Source organism: Neolamprologus brichardi, chromosome 3 (assembly GCF_056152115.1).
Source record: "Neolamprologus brichardi isolate AB-2024 chromosome 3, ASM5615211v1, whole genome shotgun sequence".
In the NCBI taxonomy this organism is placed as follows: domain Eukaryota; kingdom Metazoa; phylum Chordata; class Actinopteri; order Cichliformes; family Cichlidae; genus Neolamprologus; species Neolamprologus brichardi.
In genome coordinates this window covers 14369875-14389362 of record NC_142106.1, presented here as the reverse complement: position 1 = coordinate 14389362, position 19488 = coordinate 14369875, and the positions used below count along the sequence as shown (strand labels likewise).

At 39.7% G+C, this 19488-nt stretch overlaps 2 protein-coding genes across 2 annotated transcripts in view; one reads left to right on the top strand and one right to left on the bottom strand.

Annotated features, from left to right (window-relative positions):
• Positions 1 to 17731, bottom strand: part of LOC102776171 (uncharacterized) — a 77359-nt gene extending 59628 nt beyond the window's left edge. Inside the window, exons 1-2 of the mRNA XM_087838148.1 lie at positions 17701 to 17731; positions 16609 to 16869 (exon numbers count right to left, since the gene is read on the bottom strand). Coding sequence (XP_087694274.1) covers positions 16609 to 16869; positions 17701 to 17731 — 292 coding nt within the window. The remainder of the gene's footprint in view (positions 1 to 16608; positions 16870 to 17700) is intronic.
• LOC102798215 (V-set domain-containing T-cell activation inhibitor 1-like) lies at positions 7655 to 12835 on the top strand. The gene is made up of 3 exons (XM_087838832.1): positions 7655 to 7922; positions 11233 to 11574; positions 12290 to 12835. The coding sequence occupies exons 1-3, from the start codon at positions 7850 to 7852 to the stop codon at positions 12496 to 12498; spliced, it is 624 nt and encodes a 207-aa protein (XP_087694958.1). The 5' UTR covers positions 7655 to 7849; the 3' UTR covers positions 12499 to 12835.
• Positions 17732 to 19488: the final 1757 nt, after the last annotated feature.

Genomic DNA, 19488 nt, shown 5'->3' with positions numbered 1-19488 from the left:
TTGAGGATGAGGAGGTGACTGAGAAGTTCTTTCCAACTAACATTCAAGTTTGTGCTTCAGTTGACCTTTCTCATTTGTCTCCTACTGAGCAGGCTGATATAAAACCACTCGTGGACCCACAGCTCTTTCGAGAAACACCAGGCTTCACATCACTGGTTCAGCACAAGATACGGGTGAAGGAGGATGCACCCGTTCGACAAAAGAGCTACAGAATTCCAGAACGGTTGGTGCCAGTGCTGCAGAAAGAAATAAAACTGATGTTGGACCTGGGAATCATTGAGGTGTCAAGTAGTGAGTGGTGCAGCCCGATTGTTTTGGTACCAAAGAAAGATGACACTCTGAGATTCTGTATTGATTTCAGATATTTGAATGCAGTATCCAAGTTTGATCCCTACCCAATGCCCAGGGTGGATGACCTGCTGGAGAGAGTTGGATCAGCAAGGTACATCACAACACTCGATCTCAGTAAAGGATACTGGCAAGTGGCTTTGGCACCAGAAGCGAAAGAGCTGACAGCCTTCAAAACTCCTTTTGGTATGTACCAATTTAAAGTCATGCCATTTGGGCTTCAAGGTGCACCAGCGACATTCCAACGATTAATGGACCATGTACTGAGAGATGTGTCAGCATTCTCTGCAGCATATCTGGATGACGTGGTGGTGTACAGCCAGTCCTGGGAAGAGCATGTCACTCACCTACAGAAGGTGCTACACTCATCAGAATGGCTGGACTGACTATTAACCCCAAGAAGTGCTCCATAGCCAAGAGAGAAGTGGAGTACTTGGGCTTTGTGGTTGGCTCTGGGAAGATAAAGCCGCAGGTTGGAAAGATTGAAGCAATTCAGTCCTTCCCAGTTCCGACAACAAAAAGGAAGGTGAGAGGTTTTCTGGGTCTAGTAGGCTGGTACAGGAAATTCATACCTTCTTTTGCAGAGCGATCCACTGTACTGAATGACCTCACAAAAGGCTCAGCCCCCAACAAAGTGCATTGGACAGAAGACTGTGAGCAAGCATTCAGAGACCTCAAGGGAGCAGTTTGCACACATCCAGTTCTACACAGTCCAGACTTCAACAAACCATTCATCTTGCAAACTGATGCTTCAGGAGTTGGCCTTGGTGCTGTCCTTCAGCAAGAGGTGGAGGGTGAAAGAAGGCCTGTGGTGTTTCTGAGTCGGAAACTACTCGACAGGGAGACGAGGTATTCGACGGTGGAGAAAGAGTGCTTGGCCATGAAATGGGCTATTGAGGCCTTGAGGTATTATCTTCTGGGACGTCACTTCACTCTAGAGACTGATCATCATGCCCTCCAGTGGTTGAACCGCATGAGGGATGCGAACGCCCGCATTGCAGGATGGTACCTGTCTCTGCAGCCTTATGACTTTACGGTCCAGTATAGGCCTGGGAAGTCAAATGTGGTTGCTGACTGTTTATCTAGGATGACAGAGGACTGAAGCACTTCGCGCTTAAGAGAGGGAGGAGGAAATGTAAGGAAGAGGACTCCCTTACTATATTTATTTATATTATACTATCTGTATAGCACTTTAGAGCACACCTTTCACTTTATTAAAAGCACCTTATCAAGCACTTTATTTAGCATTGCACTTTAAGCATGGATTTGCACAGTAAAACATTTGCACACAAGAAGTTTAAATATTTATTGACTATTTATTGGGAATTTTAAAATCAGTTGGTAGCCTTATTTCAGATCCTGCACAGCTGCTCCTCATCAAGGAATGTGGTGGTTGTCTGTCAGGAGAAAAGAATGGTGATTGAAATTATGATTAAGGTTTACCAGAAAGGAAAACTAATGCAAATGTGTGTGAAATCTAGGGATAAAAGTAGTGCAAATAAGTGTAAGATAATGATTACTCACCTTTCTTGCCTGTGTCCTCTTCAGGGTGTTTGGGCAAATGTTTCCCCGGGGGTCCAGACACCATTTAAAGGTTCCGGGAGAGACCATTGGTAAAGAGAGTGTGGTGAATCTTTTTGTGCTTGGGTTTCTGGGTTTTATAATATTGGGTTTGGTGTAATATTAAAGTGTGAAATATTTATTAATATGTAAATGTGAAATGTATTTATGTATTTATTTATTCTTATTGATATATTGTATACTGTGGTGGAAGGTTGGGATTTAATAACTTGAGAGTGGAATAATGGTTAAGTCTGTGACAGCTGAACATATTTAAGGCTGCCAGTTGTCATTAGTTGTGGATTTTTTGTGCTGTGAAGAAGCTCGACAAATTGTTGTAAGGAGAGCTGCATAGAAAATAAATACTTTGTTCCACTACACTTGTCTTGGTCCACCTCACTGTGTTTCCAGCCGCTAAGGGCCGCCCTGTTACAGGCATTAACAGGGAGAGGGGGGCACAAAGAAATACTTTTTCTTTCTTATTCTCATTTAAAATATCTAGCTTTTATTAAATAATCATCTGAATCTTGCGAACAAAGTTTTTATCTGACGTAAAATGCATAGAAATCATAGAAATACTAACAAGACAGTGTACATCACTGTCACAACAGCATTTGTTTTCATTCAAAGGCTTTATGGCTTTAATACCTGGTGGGCCGGTCTGTAGTGAAAATGCCCAATTTTTTGTCCCAGTCCAGCCCTGCAGGTTAATACTGGCAGTGTCACCGTGCCAGCTGACTGTATTTCTTCATCACCCAGTGTTGTTCTTCATACATCAATATTACCAAAGTTAACCATAAGGCAGCATATAAAGTATTTACTTGCTTTCAGGTTTTATTCAAATGTTAGTCTTTTCATTTGCTTCCCCACTTTTTTCCTGTTTCAAAATCAAACACCAGTTTGTGAGAAGATTATCTTCTTTTTTTAATAGGCATTGGTTTTGCATTGGCTAATTTGCCAATTGTATGTTAAAAATGTTCGTATTTTGATATTCAAAAATGTTTTTGCCCAAAACATATGTGCACTACATGTCAGTAAAAATACTTTGCAAATATTGATGTCCTTGACTGCTGAATAAACACTGACTGATTGTATCTCTTGTACTTTATCAACGCAGTATCTAAAAACTTTGCACCGTAGTGGTTAAAATCTCATTCTAATAAGAGTTAAAAGCGCATTCGGGTTATTAGGTTTATAGGGTTATTGAATTATGCTTAACGGTTGGTAGAATTGTTTTTAATATTATCTGCCAATTACATCTGCCACCCTTCTCCAAATCTGTGCCCCTACCTGGCCCCCCAACAAAATTTTTCTAGACACGCCACTGCGTTACAAAACAAATAAATAAATAAAGTCATCAGCCCACCGTGCAAATGTCCGATGGCTAGTCCAGTTATGTTAACTTGTTAATCTTTCGCCGAAAAAATGTTTTCTGCGGTGCAGTCTTTCGTGCTTCGCTCTCCTACCTTTGCTAACATGATGCTCATAGTGCAGAAGCCGGTGCTGCATTCACTTACCCTCGGATATCAGAGCTTCACTGTGAAACCATAATCGTACGTTTGATATTTCATTAAATTTTATTGTTTTAGCTTTGGGGTGGCACCTAGGGTGGCCAGTCTGGTTGGAGGGGGGGGGGTGGCCTGTGCCCCCCCAGGCCACCCCGCTGGACACGCCACAGGATGTCACCCCAGAACATCACAGAGCAGTTATGAACTGAATCAAACCAGCGCTGTGTAAATATCAGCTGTTTCCACTTTGCTTTTGTTTACATGTTTTCTGAACCAGTTCATAAACTTTTGACTCTACATATATCCTCTGTTCTCGGGAAGAATTTATCATGATCCATGACCGCGTTCAAAATTTGTTTAAATCTTTAGCTCCTCCCATTAGTGTGTCTGGTTGTGTGTGCACCGCTCTTTACTGTTTGTTCTTAGATGAAATCAATAGTTTTTGTAAATAAAACACTTAACCATTGTACATTCTGAGTGTTTTGCATAAATTCAAGTAGGAGTCAGAAGACAGCTATATTTTTTTTTTTATTTGTTTTGATTAAAAAAAAAATTCCCCTCTTTTTCATTGTTCAGGAGTAGCGGAGGGCCAAGCAAGGCTGTTTATTCATCTTTAGCTTAAATGTATAGGAAAGAACATGTCAAGTCACACACATGACATTTTAGAGAGTAATATTTTGCTTATGTTATCATGTTCTGTTGGCATAGACTGCTTCTGTTTTTGCTTGAGAAATCAATTAAATTTTAAATGCCTCTAAAATGATGGGGTACTGAATTTTTTTGTTTCATTTGTTTAACTATAGTCACCTGGAACACTTTGGACAAATACAGATGATTGAGTAAAGACTGTGACTGGATAGAAGAACATCAATGACTGACGTATGCCAACTGTGATTTTTGTCTTTTCTCAATTTGTGTGATCACAATGAAGGTCCTCACATAATTTAGCTTCCAGGTGGGAAAACAGCTCTTGTAATCAAGTTTAAACTGAAGTAACAAACACACCATGTCTGGATCTTTTTGAAAGTAAAATTTCATAAATTATTGAATGCTTCTCATTGCTAAATTAGAGGGAGGGAAACATGACTCCCTCCAATGCTATAAACTCACTGAAACATCTTTCAGGAGCAGATTCAGGAGCACACACACAAAAACATCAACACATGAAACATATTTTTGATCTTTGAGTTCCAAAGCCTGACTTTTACAGAGAATCACAAGGAACATTGGAGAAAAAAAAAATGAAGACGAACTATTCCGAGATCTCGCAAAAGGTTCATTACAAAATAAATAAGGAATAAAGATCATTGAAACAGGCCTCAAACTCCATATTGTGCTGTACCAAACAAATCCTAAAAAACGCCACAAGATGGCACTCCAACACAAGGAATGTCATTCACTCACATGTATTCTGTGTTGTTTATACTGACTTTCATTCGTCTTCTCACCAGTGCATAACTCCACTTGCTTCCAACAGAGGCAAGTGGAGAGGCAAACTACAGAGTCCGACATTGTTTTGGCAAAGTTACACACCGATTCAATATTGATTTTAGTGACCTCCGATTGGCGTAACCGGGTCTCATTACTGCCGACGTGAATTATGATTTTACTGAATTTACGTTTACCCGTAGCCAGCAGTTTTAAATTTCCTTCAATGTCGCCTGCTCTGGCCCCTGGAAGACAATTGACTATGGTTGCCGGTGTCTCTAGCTTCACATGTCTGAGAACAGAATCACCAATTACCAGAGTTTGACCCCCAGCGGGTGTGTCGTACTCTTAGAGGCTATAAGAGTTTGAGTAAGGCTCCACCATTTGGAGATTTGCTGTGTCCCTCTGCATGCATGTCTCCCCATCTGGATGGTTTATGCTCAAAAGTGTTGAATTGTATGGAATAAAAGATTGTTGATTGAGCATTTATACACCGAGTATTGTCCTTCCTTCAGCCCAAAGATTAAAAGAATTGGGAGGATTTAACAATTACCTGGGGCTTCTGTTTAAGACTATATTTCCTCCTCACCGTCACCCAGCTGCCCTCTTTCCCCAGCCATTGATCAGTGGTCTTTGATCAATGATCATGAGAATTTGCATAATCATGATGAAGGAACTGAAAGGTTTCTCTCTCGTTTCTTTCTGATTAATATGAATATGATTAATATTGATCACCTGCAGAGATGGGCAGTAACGCGTTACTTGTAACGTAGGAGAGTATGAGAGTAATAGATGATAGCAAGGATGAATCAGCTGATGCAGCAAATGACATTTTCTGGAGAAAGTAGAAAATGCTAGTTGTTGAGCACTGTTGAGCAGCGCCTTGATGAGCTTTCTACCTCTTCAGTTTAGGTAACCACGTTAGTATGCTAACAAGCTGGCTAAAAGAAGCCTGCCTGTCACCTGGCATGTTGATTTGATAGCAACATATAAAATCTTTAATGATCTGTTGTAAATAGCAAAACAAACACGTTAACTTTTGGCAACATATTTTGTTATAGAGTGGGGGCAGACAGAAATGTAAAGGGGGCACATGGTGGCAATGGAGGCAGGAAAGGGGTTGGGTAGGGTGCTGTGGATAACTGTTTTTGTCATGTAATTGGATTGCACTTTGTCAGGCCTCTACTCTAAGACCTGACCAACTTGGGTGTCCCACATGAAGGCTAAGTTTCTGCTGGTCTAGCTCTTAGGGTCACTGAGGCGCACAAAACCCCTGACCATGTTAACTGAAAAACAAAACAACAAAAAATAAAATAAAATATTGTTCATCAGATTCTAACACCTAAAAACATGACATTTACATTAATTGGATGGCCTATATCAAATATATTCAAGCCCAACAATAGTACTTCTCACTATTGCCAACATTAACAAAACTAAAAGGGTAGGCCAAGTTATTAAAAAAAAAAGGCAATTCACCAAGTCTTTTAAAAAATAAAACTGAAAAATTTAGTAAAAAAAAATAAAAAAGTAAAAAAAATAAATAAATAAAATAAAGAATAAAATACATTATTCATCTAGATCAGGGGTCAGCAACCTTTAACACCCACAGAGCCATTTGGACGCGATTTCCACGCAAAAGAAAACACTGGGAGCCGCAAATACTTTTTGACATCTAAAATGAAGATAACACTGTATATATTGTTTTTTGTTTTTTTTTACCTTTATGCTTTGTGTAAACAACTAAGGCATGTTGCTTGAATCCATGAAGTGCTACAGAGAAAATTACATTTTATTTATGTTATTAACACATTTTGAACTCTTAAAGAAATATAATAAAAGCAAAGACACCCAGCTGGACTAAAATGATCCAGTAAACAAAAACTGTTGTGAGCCGCCACCCTTATATCGCCTTTGGGCTTTTGGAGCCTTGACCTGACTTTTAAAAAAAATAATTGGAAAAAAAAGCACTGTGCTGCTAAAAAAGGAAAAATAGATATTTGCAAAATTCAGCCTAAATATGTATTTTACCTGGTTAATGTGTGTGGCGGGGCGTGGTCTGCAGCGCCACTGCAGGGGAGGCGGACGCACCTGAGCATCATGCAAACAGCGTCGGTTCTGCCGTGGTATGTTTACAATGGGACTTCTGCTCCTGAACCTCTGCGCACAGCGTCTGCAGATCGGGGCTGTACGAAGTCACTTTCAGCTTCACGCAGGACTGTAAGCTGTCGTCTGTGAGGCGTGTGCGGTGTTTGTTTTTAACACAGTTCACGGTGGAGAACAGCTGCTGACATAATGTGGATCCGAAGATCCATAATTCGCTTACCTGGGCTTGAAAGTCTCGATAAAGGCACGGCGTTTCGGCGGGTATATCGGCTTCCGCAAGTGTGACGCTTATTTTGAACGATTAAAAAAATAATAGAATATAATTTTATTTTTATATTTCAATATCACAATAATTTTCCAATTTAGAACTACAAGTTAAAAAAAGAGCTAACATAAATAAAATACACTTAAAAAAAATTACTTAAAAAAAAATTATTTTCCCAAACCACGCGGAGCCGCACTAAAAGGACTAAAGAGCCGCATGCGGCTCTGGAGCCGCATGTTGCCGACCGCTGATCTAGATCTTTAGAAATAGCAACATAAAATTGGTCTTAATTGAATTGCCTAATTCTCGAATAACTTCTCAAAATAAAGTAAGAATAAAATAAACCTGCCTAGTGAGAAACCTGACACCGTGTCATTTGCATACTAACAACGATTGGGTATTTAGCTGGAGGTGAGTGCTGAGTGAACCTGCCCACAAACAGAGCACGCAAACGAATGGAACCTATCATCTCATTTGTGCCTTTTCCAGCGGATTTTTCAGCTACTGTAGTAAACCTTGTCAATATTCAGTTTGTGGATAATCTATTATTTTCTTTCTCAACTTCTAAAAGTCTGATTTAAGGGGGCATTGCCCCAGTGTAGCTGTAGTGTAGGCGGCACCGCTTCCGACTGTAATGCAGCCTTGGCGACGATGGACTGTCCTGACGGAACTATTTATCTTCTATCTGCTGGGACTTGACTGTGAAGGTAACCAGCGTTTAACCAGTCTGATGGGTAGTAAAATGTCACACGGAGAGAGGTAGATTTGGGCTCTATGTAATTACTGTGAGACATCGTGTAAGTCACAAGATTTCAGTCACAGTTAAGAGTTAAGTTTCATTTTCACTTCATGTAATGGCGGAGCTGCTGAGTAAAATTGAAGTGAGCTTTTAAAAACGTATGGATTTAACAGTAGATTGGTTTTAGAGCTAAGTGACGACATTATGACGAAATTTACCGCGAGACATTTTTTTCGCCATTGAAATAAGAGACATGATCAATATAAAATCAAAAGGCCTCTGCTCCATCTGAGGGCGGTTTAAAGGAAAGTCCCGTTTGCACCATCGTCACGTGGTTTATGTAAACGTCAGCTATTTCCAACATGCGGATAGAAGGAGACAAAGCTCCGTTTATTATTAATAATAATGATGATAATAAAATAAAAATAATATGCATTTATCCACAATAGTTTTTATACCAAAGTGAAGTGTATGTAGTTGAACTTCCTTATATTTATAAGTCAAACATTCAAGCATCAGCAGCCTTACCTTTTTTGCATTGTTTGTATTGTAAGTACATGCTAACCAGCGGTCACAGCTTAATATTTATTGTTATATTTTGATAGAATATAGGTAATATTAATATAGTATTATAAATCTATCAAATTAATTATTTTCTACCTGACAGTTTTTCTTCATTGTGCTTTGAGTAATGCCATAATAACACAGACTGTAAATGATCTTTATAACTAAAACACTTTTAAGTCACAGACTGAGTGCATGTCTCCAGGTCCTGCTGTTAAAATATGGATCGTCTGTCAGATCAAAACAGTTCTGTTGCTGGAGGAGAGCATCGTCAGGCCAAGTTTTAATGACCGGGGTCCTTGGAGGGATTTGTCTCCTGACGGGGATGTAGACAGGAATGAGGAGCAGAGAATAAAATAGAGTAAACCTCTATTATCCCACAAATGCGAAATGTGGGTCTTACACAGTTCTTATAGCAAGAGGAGTATAAAAAATTAATATACTCCTCACACACACACATATATATATATATATATATAAACAACAGAAATTCGAATGGGAAAAAAAAAACATACAGAGATATGTATAAATTGTATAGGGATATGTACGCAAGTGTGGGGAGTGTGAATGATCCTTATGAAATACACAGTGTACAAACAAGCTGCAGATCAGTAGCAGCATTTGATGAGTAAGATAACCAAAAAGTGTTAAACTGTGTTATAGAGTCTGACAGCTGCTGGTCAGAATGACCTGCGGTAGCGCTCCTTCCTACACTGTGGGTGTAAAAGTCTACTGCTGATCGAGCTGCTCAGTGCTCGTACAGTCTCATGCAGGGGGTGGGAGGTGTTGGCCATGATGGCTGTTAGCTTAGACAACAGCCTCTCCTCCCCAACCTGCTCGATGGACTTCAGTGGACAGTCCAGCACAGAGCAGGCCCTCCTGACCAGTTGAGTTTCCCCCTGTCCCTCTCTGCCATTCCACCACTCTTTCTCTCTTCAAAAAGAGTTGATGACAGTACACCACAGTGAAACCCAGAAACCAAATAACCAAGCAAGAATTAAGGAAGTAAGCAGAAATAAACAGAAGTGTTCTGCTCTTGTAGCTGAAACTGTTGCAAACTGACTGCCAGTTAGATCCATGATTATTTGGACAGAGACAATTTGTTTCTAATTTTGGTTCTGTACATTACCACAATGAATTTTGAATGACATGACTCAGGTGCTGTTGAAGTGCAGACTTTCAGCTTTAATTCACTGTGCTGAACAAAAAGTATTGCATAAAAGTGTGAGGAACTAAAGTATTTTAACACAATCCCTTCATTTCAGGGCCTCAAAAGTAATTGGACAAATTGAATAACTGGAAATAAAATGTTCATTTCTAATACTTGGTTGACCCCTTTGCTAGCAATGACAGCCTGAAGTCTTAAAGCCATGGACATCACCACATGCTGGGTTTGTTCCTTTTTTAATGCCCTGCCAGGCCTTTACTGCAGCTGCTTTCAGTTAGTCTTTCCAAGTATTCGACACCCTTTTACACATCAATGTCACCTGGATTAAAATATTCAAAACAGAATGGTGACGAGAACCCACATGACTCCAGAAATCCAAACTGACTGTAGGTGTTGTGGGCTGAGATGTTGGTCACATCGTGGGTGTGACTCCAGACAATAATGTTCATTGATGTTTTTGCTCAGCACGCTGGTGTCTACTGCAGTGAATATAATAGGACCTTAAGAGAAATGACTACTTGGCTGTTGACTCTCCACTGTACACAAAGGTGTAACTAAAGCTTATGCTTGTTCTATGGTATTGCAGATGTCTCTGTTTCCATAGGATGTGGTTGGTTAAAAACATTTTATAAATTTCCTTTTATTATTGAGCTGTTTGATATTCATCCTGTCAGGGATCTGTGCAGACATTAGCTGGAATTTCAAGGAAGAGGAAATGTGTTTTTAATACAATTATCAGTAAAAACAAACAAACAAAAAAAAAAAAACAAGTTAAAAACAAATGGGTGGATCACGGTGGCTACATGTACATGACATTTATTCACGTAGAGCAAAAAGTCAAACTCAAAAAAATGCTTAGCTGATTATGGTTCATAAATCACACAGTTCAGTTTAGGCGAGCACTGTTTAACAAACCGAACTTTAAAGCTCCCAGGCTCCATCCTGTGTCTGTGAAAACACCTGAAAGCACTTTGTAGGACTCACTTAAAAGGTACTTTTTAAGTGTAGACCATTTTGATATATATATTTTATCTTTATCTAAGTCAACAACATGTTTAAAATTAATTTTAAAAAATACTTTCGATTTTTTTATGCATTTTTTATGCAAGAAATGTACTCAGGATAGAAATCTTCTACACCTTCTACAAAAACAAACAAAAACTAAAAAAAATTAAATTAAAATTAAATTAAAATTAATGAATAAAACAGTAGTAATTGGTATGACTTTACATTTACTTTTGTATAGGCTCTGGTGTTTTCCAAAAGTAAAATCAACATATTTTAATCAGTTCCTCTACAGACAAAAATCTATCATCAACATAAAAAGATCTATAAACACACGTGAATATGTCACCAGTAAAGCTTTGTTATTCACTTATCAACTCTCATACATATTTTTCTATTTCCATCATCTTATCATCCTTTTTGTGGCACGTTCAGTTTAAAGTGAGAAGACTGTTTGAATTATTGCATTGAAATTAAATAGTTTGTTATAACTGTGTTACTGATTTTTCTCCCTTTTTATTCTCATCTTTTTCTTCTGTAGGCCAAAAAGAGGTCAAAGTCACACTAAGAGAAGATGCCACTCTGGAGTGTTACGGCCCCATTGGTGCTACTGACATACTGTTGAGGTGGACCAAACCTGACCAGCAGATACAGGGTTATGTCATTTACTTAAAGGACGGTCATTTTCAGGAAGACCTCCTGGATCGCTCTTTTAAAGGTCGGGTGAAGCTGAAGGACTCAAAATGGATGAACAATGGAAATTTCTCAGTGATTCTCCAGAATGTCACCATGAACGATTCTGGAACATATGAATGTGAAGCAGCATACAACAATCAGGCAGCTCAAATATTGAACAACATCACCCTGACAGTTGTTCCTCCAGGTGAGTAAGTAGAGTTGAGTGTGTGTGTGATCAGAGGTGAAGCTGCTTCCTGGTTGTTGATGTTTGTTTCTAAAGATGTTGTTGATGAGACTTTGTAGAAAGCAGCTGGTCTGAGTGATGTGATCAGAGTGCAGTAGATAATGTCTGACAGCAGTTTGAAGAGGAAATGGATTCTGTTCTGTTCTTCACTCATCACCTACCTGACAGCTGACACCTCACACCTGTTTCTCACCTGCAGGTCAGTCAGGAGGACACACAGAGGATGGAGGGAAGAAGGATGGATCTTTTGGACTGAAAGTTGGTCTTCCAGCTGTTATTTTCCTTCTTCTTGCTGGTGGCACCTTTGTTGGTTATTGGCTCTTCAGAAAAGATAAACCACAGAGTGAGGACTCACATCGTCCTCCCGCTGAACTGCAGAATCAAATGTCTGACAGCCTTCTGAATTCTGAATCTCCTGCTGATGAACACAGAGACAGAAATGACTCAAAACGCGATTAACTCTCATGGACACTCCACAAGGATCCCTGATGTCACTCTGACACTTGAGAATGAACTAGTTTGTCCTCCTCAGGAAACTGCAGGACTGCTTCCAGAGAGAAACATCAGAGTGCAGTAGATAATGTCTGACAGCAGTTTGAAGAGGAAATGGATTCTGTTCTGTTCTTCACTCATCACCTACCTGACAGCTGACACCTCACCTGTTTCTCACCTGCAGGTCAGACAGGAGGACACACAGAGGATGGAGGGAAGAAGGGTGAAGGAGAGAAGAGTGGATCTGTTGGACTGATCGTTGGTCTGTCAGTTTCTGCTGTGCTTCTTGTTGCTGCTGTTGTTGGTTTTATGATCTACAGAAAATGTAGGAATTCAAAGTACAAGTCTCCTTCTGAACAAGGAAATGGAAATATCTTCATAGCTGACCTGTGAGTCCTGCTGCTGTTCCAGGTTTTTATCATTACGTTTAACACTCAGAGTGACTGATGTTCTGAGGATAGGTACAGGTAACAATGCAAAAGTAAACTGTGTATAAAAGAGTTAAAGTGGAGGATGGGGGAGAGAACAGTATTAGGGTTGGGTGATATGTAAAAAATTTCCAACCGGCAATCGTAAGTCCAATAATCAACAATGAATGATACATTCGCGCATGCGCAGAGTTTTTGATTGGTGTGCCCCACCATATCCCAGAATTCATAGCACAGCCCAGTTTCCCACAATGGTGGCAGCTACTTAGTTTTAATATTACTCTTATTACTCTTTCTGGGTCACAAAATAAACTTTTCAGATATTTTCAGGCAAGAATGTAGCTGAGTAAATATCTGCTCGGTTTATCAAGGCATCACACATTAAATGTCTGTTACTCAACAGCCTGCTAGCTCGCCGGGGTTCAAGGGTCACTAGAGCTGGTGAGAACAGCAAACTCCCGACGCATCGTTTTCAAACCCAGCCTATTAATTTGGACACGGCTGTAATCATGCACAGTCTGATTTGAGCATTTACAACACAGAAAAAATCCAAACACAAACTAATTGCCAAAAAAAGTAGCCAGTTTGGGATTTGGGCTTTAAACCAGATGATAGTGGTAAACCAAAGGATGTAACAAAAGCGGTTTGCCGCTTGTGCAGACGTATAGTGCGAGCAAAGGACTCAAACATGACTAACTTGTACGTGTCCACCATCCAACTGTTTTTTTCTGAGGCTACTGTCTTTCTGTTATGAGTTTGAGTAAATGACTCGCTGCATTTGGGCGCACTCTGAGGAGGGAGCATTTGCTCGCAGATGAAAGAGGGTCCTGTTAAAACAGCGCTTTGATTTTATATTTCTGTTGACTGCTTCTGTTAGCTCCATCATTATTAGCAAACGTACTCATGGGCAAATAAATAAATAAATCGCACTTGTAAAAACTATCAACGATGGGATAGTCGATATATTCGTCCAATCGCCCAACCCTAAAGGGTAGACCTGTTGGACTCATATTTGGTCTTTCAGTTTTTGCTGTTAGTGGTGGTGTTGGTTTTTGGATCAACAAAATATTCTGTCAGTGTCTTTACCAACGTGCACTGCCTTATTATTTCTCTGTAATTCAAGTTAATTGTAAATTCAGAAGACTGTTGTGAAATGACTTTGCAAACACTGTAGTGAGAGCAGGAAGCAAGTGGAGTTATGCACTGGTGAGAAGATGAATGAAAGTCAGTATAAACAACACAGAATACATGTGAGTGAATGACAGAGAGACATACAAGGAGTAGAAGTAGTGACTGTTTGCCCCAAATCAAAAGTGTTGGTGACTGTCAAAAACATAATTTTTTTTGTTTGTTTAGAAACATGTTTTTATTAAAAAAGTTTTAAGATGTATCAGTGTTTTGTATTTCTTTTTCAGTTCTTAGCAGAAAGACAATAAGAAAAACTTTATTGATCGCAGAGTGAAATGAGTCTTGAGAGGAAAAGAAAACTCTGACCTCTCAAATCAGTGTGTGCAGCTTTAGTCTGATCTGGAATCGATCCAAAGAAAATGGCAATGTTTAGGAAGTAGATGTGTGAATGAACCCTCTGCATCTACAAACAGTTATTACATGAATAACAGAAAACCCATGTAAACCTATGTTTCTGTGTGCTGGAGATTTGTTTCAAGCCTGGTGCCTTGTGCAGTGCTGGGAACAGTGGGTGTGTTAGTGGGAGGTGCTTAAATGAAAAGGTCATCAAATTTTTGTAATTTGATAAAAGTTTTTTTTTTGTATGTTTTATCAATCAAGTTCATTTACTGTGGTGGTTTGTGGCTCAGCTGCAGGGTGACCCACACAGGTGACCTCCATCATCTGATCATGCCGCCCTATTTGAGCAGGACGCTGAGCTGTGCTGCACTGGAGGCTGCTGGAAAGCTAGAAGCAAGAGTGAACACACTGTACATAAAAATATTCACGTGCCTGCAGTGTTATGTGCTTCAGGTTCTTTCTGTCACAAATACAGATTAAAGTAAACTAATAAGGAGTACAATAAAAACACAATGGCTAACACACAGATAATTTTATTATGAAAATCCCAAATGAATTTATGTGTGTAAGTGTGAAACAGATTGAACAGCTGATTGCCAAAATGTCAAAACTGACCTCACAGCTGGATACAAAAACAAGAACATTGAATTGTGTGACTGTTAAGCAGAGGCGTTATGGAGCCGTATTCCCAGTGCACAGAGGTTAGTTGGAGGACCTGATCGCTGACCTGCATGAGCAGGTATAATTTCATTCCTTGTGTTGGAGTGCCATCTTGTGGTGCTTTTTAGAATTTGTTTAGTACAGCACAATTTGGAGTTTGAGGCCTGTTTCAATGATCTTTATTCCTTTTTTTATTTTGTAATGAACCTTTTGCGAGATCTCAGAAGAGTTCATCATCATTTTTTCTCTCCAATGCTTCTTGTGATTCTCTGTAAAAGTCAGGCTTTGGAACTCAAAGATCAAAAATATGTTTCTTGTCTTGATGTTTTTTTTTTTTTTGTGTGCTCCTGAATCTGCTCTTGAAAGATGTCTCAGTGAGTTTATAGCATTGGAGGGAGTCATGTTTCCCTCCCTCTAATTTAGCAATGAGAAGCATTCAATAATTTATTAACTTTTACTTTCAAAAAGATCCAGACTTGGTGTGTTTGTTACTTCAGTTTAAACTTGATTACAAGAGCTGTTTTCCCACCTGGAAGCTAAATTATGTGAGGACCTTCATTGTGATCACACAAATTGAGAAAAGACAAAAATCCAAGTTGGCATACGTCAGTCATTGATGTTCTTCTATCCAGTCACACTCTTTACTTAATCATCTGTATTTGTCCAAAGTGTTCCAGGTGACTATAGTTAAACAAATGAAACAAAAAAATTCAGTACCCCATCATTTTAGAGGCATTTAAAATTTAATTGATTTCCCAAGCAAAAACAGAAGCAGTCTATGCCAACAGAACATGATAACATAAGCAAAATATTACTCTCTAAAATGTCATGTGTGTGACTTGACATGTTCTTTCCTATAGATTTAAGCTAAAGATGAATAAACAGCCTTGCTTGGCCCACCGCTACTCCTGAACAATGAAAAAGAGGGGAATTTTTTTAATCAAAACAAATAAAAAAAATTTAGCTGTCTTCTGACTCCTACTTGAATTTATGCAAAACACTCAGAATGTACAATGGTTAAGTGTTTTATTTACAAAAACTATTAATTTTTAGCTAAGAACAAACAGCAAAGAGCGGTGCACACACAACCAGACACACTAATGGGAGGAGCTAAAGATTTTAACAAATTTGGGAGGTGGTTATGGATCATGATAAATTCTTCCTGAGAACAGAGGATATATGTAGAGTCAAAAGTTTATGAACTGGTTCAGAAAACATGTAAACAAAAACAAAGTGGAAACAGCTGATAAACACACAGCGCTGGTTTGATTCAGTTCATAACTGCTCTGTGATGCTCTGGGGTGACATCATCAACCTCCTTGTCCAAACCCTGCTCAACACCGGTGGATGTGTTTATCACTGGAAGCAGATATTGATTACTGATTAATAGGTCAGTATAGACAGAACAACACCAGTTAGCCCATTGTTGTAAAGTCAAAATGCAGGAGAGATACTGGGGCGGAGCTCAGTGGATAATTGGAGTTTCACCTGCGGAGAGAATCGCTCCTGTTCGGGTGAATATGTGGATGAAATAAGAGGTGAAATCAGAGTGAAGCTCCTCACCTGTGACAGTGATCCAGCTGGATGGAGACTCTCCATGACCGCTGATGTCACACTTGTAGAGGCCTTCATCAGACCTGGAAACATGCTGGATGGTCATGTGACCTGTAGGCTGCTCCCTGATGAGGGAGCCATCTTTATAGAAAGCAGCTGGGAGGTTGGAGGGAGTGGTCTTTGTTTTACAGAGCAGAGTGACGTCATCTCCCTCCATCACAGGGAGGACAGGACTCTGCAGGATCACTGATCCACCTCAACACAGAGACAAACTACAGCATTTCATCCATTTACACACAGCTTCATCAACACTAACTCCACACACTCAGCTTACCAGTGACTGTCAGGTTAACCATGTTACTGATGGGACCCTCTCTGGACTCACACCAGTAAATTCCACTGTCCCATGGGTAGATGTAGTTTATGTCACAGGACGAAGCAGCTGATGTTCCCCACCCATCTCCACACTGAGTCCTCTGTCGTTCGCTTGTGTTTCTCCTCAGAGTCCATCCAGCAGAGCTGTCGTCCTCACAGCTCAGAGACACAAAGTCTCCTTCAAAGAACTGAGAGATGCTGGGACTCACAGTCAGACGAGCTGCGAGGAAGAAGAAGAAAAGAGGATATACAGCACATTATGTACATTTTTGTAGCAATCAGACACCTTTCACAACAACTGAATTTATGACACTTTGTGACTCCTGTTGACCTGCAGTGTTATGAATCATTCACTAGGACAGACATACACACAAAAGTGAAGTGATGGCTATTTTCAGTACCTGCTGCATTTCTAAAACACCTGCTGCCATTCCCCTGTTGATTTTTTTAGAGGTTAACTTTTAACTTTTAAATATTTCTTGTTTCCATTCATTACCAGCTGTCACTGCATGGCATTAAAACAGATATTAATGAAAGTAATTAAAAAACCCACAACAACCTTGTGTTTACATATAGTTATATTTAATAAGATATATTAAAAATCAAATTAAAGAAATGTTCTAATGGAGTATGGAAGCTACTAATCCCTGTTTATTTACTCTTTCTATATTTATTTGTATGTTGAGCTTTTAATGTCTCTTTCTATATTTTCTTAAATGAGAATCCTCATTAAGAAGCAGAAGTCTTGAAGTCAGACATGTATATGAGTTTCATTTAATTAACAGAGTCAGCAGGAGTAAAATAACACTATTATGACAGAAGAGTTTGATGTCTTTATTTCTCTGTATCATGTTCTTAATAAATGTGTCCCACAGCCTCCTGGAGGAGTGAGTCAGGTTTACAGTGTGACAGAAGAAGGTTACTGACCTTGGTTTGTGGTGCAGCTCAGCAGTGAGATCAGAACTACAGAGAAATTAAACTTAACACAGTTAAACTCAGTTTTTACATTGAAGAAGACAGCAGAGGTATTAAAAACACAGAGTGAACTTACAGAGCAGACACAGCAGAGACGTTTCCTCCATCCTGCTGCTCAATGATATCAAACCAACACTCAGTTCACAGTCGCTTTGAGTAAATCGCTGCTCTTTCTCTTCTCCTTTCACTTTGACTGGCTGTCAGTGTTGTGGTTCTCTCTCCATTGAACATCATGAGAAAGTTTCTGTTTTTGGCATCAATAAATTCTAAAACCTACAGAACCTGAAGGCAACACAAGCACATGTGTGATGCTTTCATTTACTGTCCTATTGCCTCTGAGGGTAGTTTGTGTGGCTCTTTTGTTAAAAAATAAATAAAATTATGATGATATTAATAGAAGTACTGATTTGATTAATCCTGTGCGAGATTTACAGAAACAGGTTGTGTCTCTCTGTAGTTAATAGCAGGACATGATCAGGAGGTGTTCCTGTTTCAACCTTCTCTTTGTTTCAACCACTGACTTCTGATGAGAAAGTGTTTAGATGAACAGCATCAAACCACATCCCAACCTCTGGCTAAAGTGTGTGTGTTCAGCCTGCATGTTGTGAAATCCTGCTGGACACGTCCCAGAGAACCCACAGCACACCGTTAGTGTAACTTCAGGGTAAAACACAGCCAGAGTCAGACATTATCTCCCCACAATGACCAGGAAACAATGTGTGAGGTGTGTTTCTTATATCTGCAATAGAAATGGTCACAGTCACTGACCGTCTGAATGGGTTTCACTGTCCTGGTGGGCGGGGCATGTTTCCAGGTCTGGGACCCGGCATTCTCACGCTGTATAATCTGCTGCTGTTCGGCTTGGTGCTCTCCTTACTGCCATTGTGTAATAATGACTCTTAGCTTCTTTGTTTGTTGATGTTTTCTGTTCCATAAATCTGATACAACACCCTATGTGACCGATCTCCTTTCCTCACTCGATTAGTTTCTATTTTGGTGTGATTAAAAAGCAGTATGTCCAAAACCAACAACAGGCCACCAGGAAACAGATTTTAAGGCTGCAGCAAGAGTCCTGACAGGGACTAGAAAGAGAGAGCATATTTCTCCTGTTTTGGCTTCCCTTCATTGGCTTCCTGTTAAATCCAGAAGTGAATTCAAATCCTGCTCCTCACATACAAGGTATTAAATAATCAGGCCCCATCTTATCTTAATGACCTTGTAGTACCATATCACCCTATTAGAGCACTTCACTCTCGCTCTGCAGGCCTACTTGTTGTTCCTAGAGTATTTAAAAGTAGAATGGGAGGCAGAGCCTTCAGTTTTCAGGCCCCTCTTCTGTGGAACCAGCTTCCAGTTTGGATTCTGGAGACAGACACTATCTCTACTTAAAACTTTCCTCTTTGCTAAAGCATATAGTTAGGGCTGGACCAAGTGACCCTGAATCCTCCCTTAGTTATGTTGCAATAGACGTAGGCTGCCGGGGGATTCCCATGATGCACTGAGTATTTTTTCTTCAGTCACCTTTTTCACTCACTATTTGTTAATTGTCCTCTCTGCATTAAATCATACTTGCTATTAATCTCTGTCTCTTTTCCACAGCATGTATTTTATCCTGTCTTTCTCCCCTCACCCTCAACTGGTCACAGCCCTCCCTGAGCCTGGTTTTGCTGGAGGTCTCTTACTGTTAAAAGGGAGATTTTCCTTCCCTTTGTTGCCAAGTGCTTGATCATAGGGGGTCTTCTGATTGTTGTGTTTTTTCTCTGTATTATGGAGCATCCCAAAGGAAACCGTTGTTGCGATTTGGTGCTTTTGTATTGACATTATATTGGATGTGTGTTCTAAACCAGCAGAATATGTCTTATAC

Bases quoted from the DNA above. Each gene is read 5' to 3' on its own strand.
- LOC102798215 (XM_087838832.1), top strand. From the start codon at position 7,850: ATGCAGCCTTGGCGACGATGGACTGTCCTGACGGAACTATTTATCTTC. The intron at 7,923-11,232 runs GTAACCAGCGTT...TTTCTTCTGTAG, and splicing joins GCTGGGACTTGACTGTGAAG to GCCAAAAAGAGGTCAAAGTC. The intron at 11,575-12,289 runs GTGAGTAAGTAG...TCTCACCTGCAG, and splicing joins CCTGACAGTTGTTCCTCCAG to GTCAGACAGGAGGACACACA.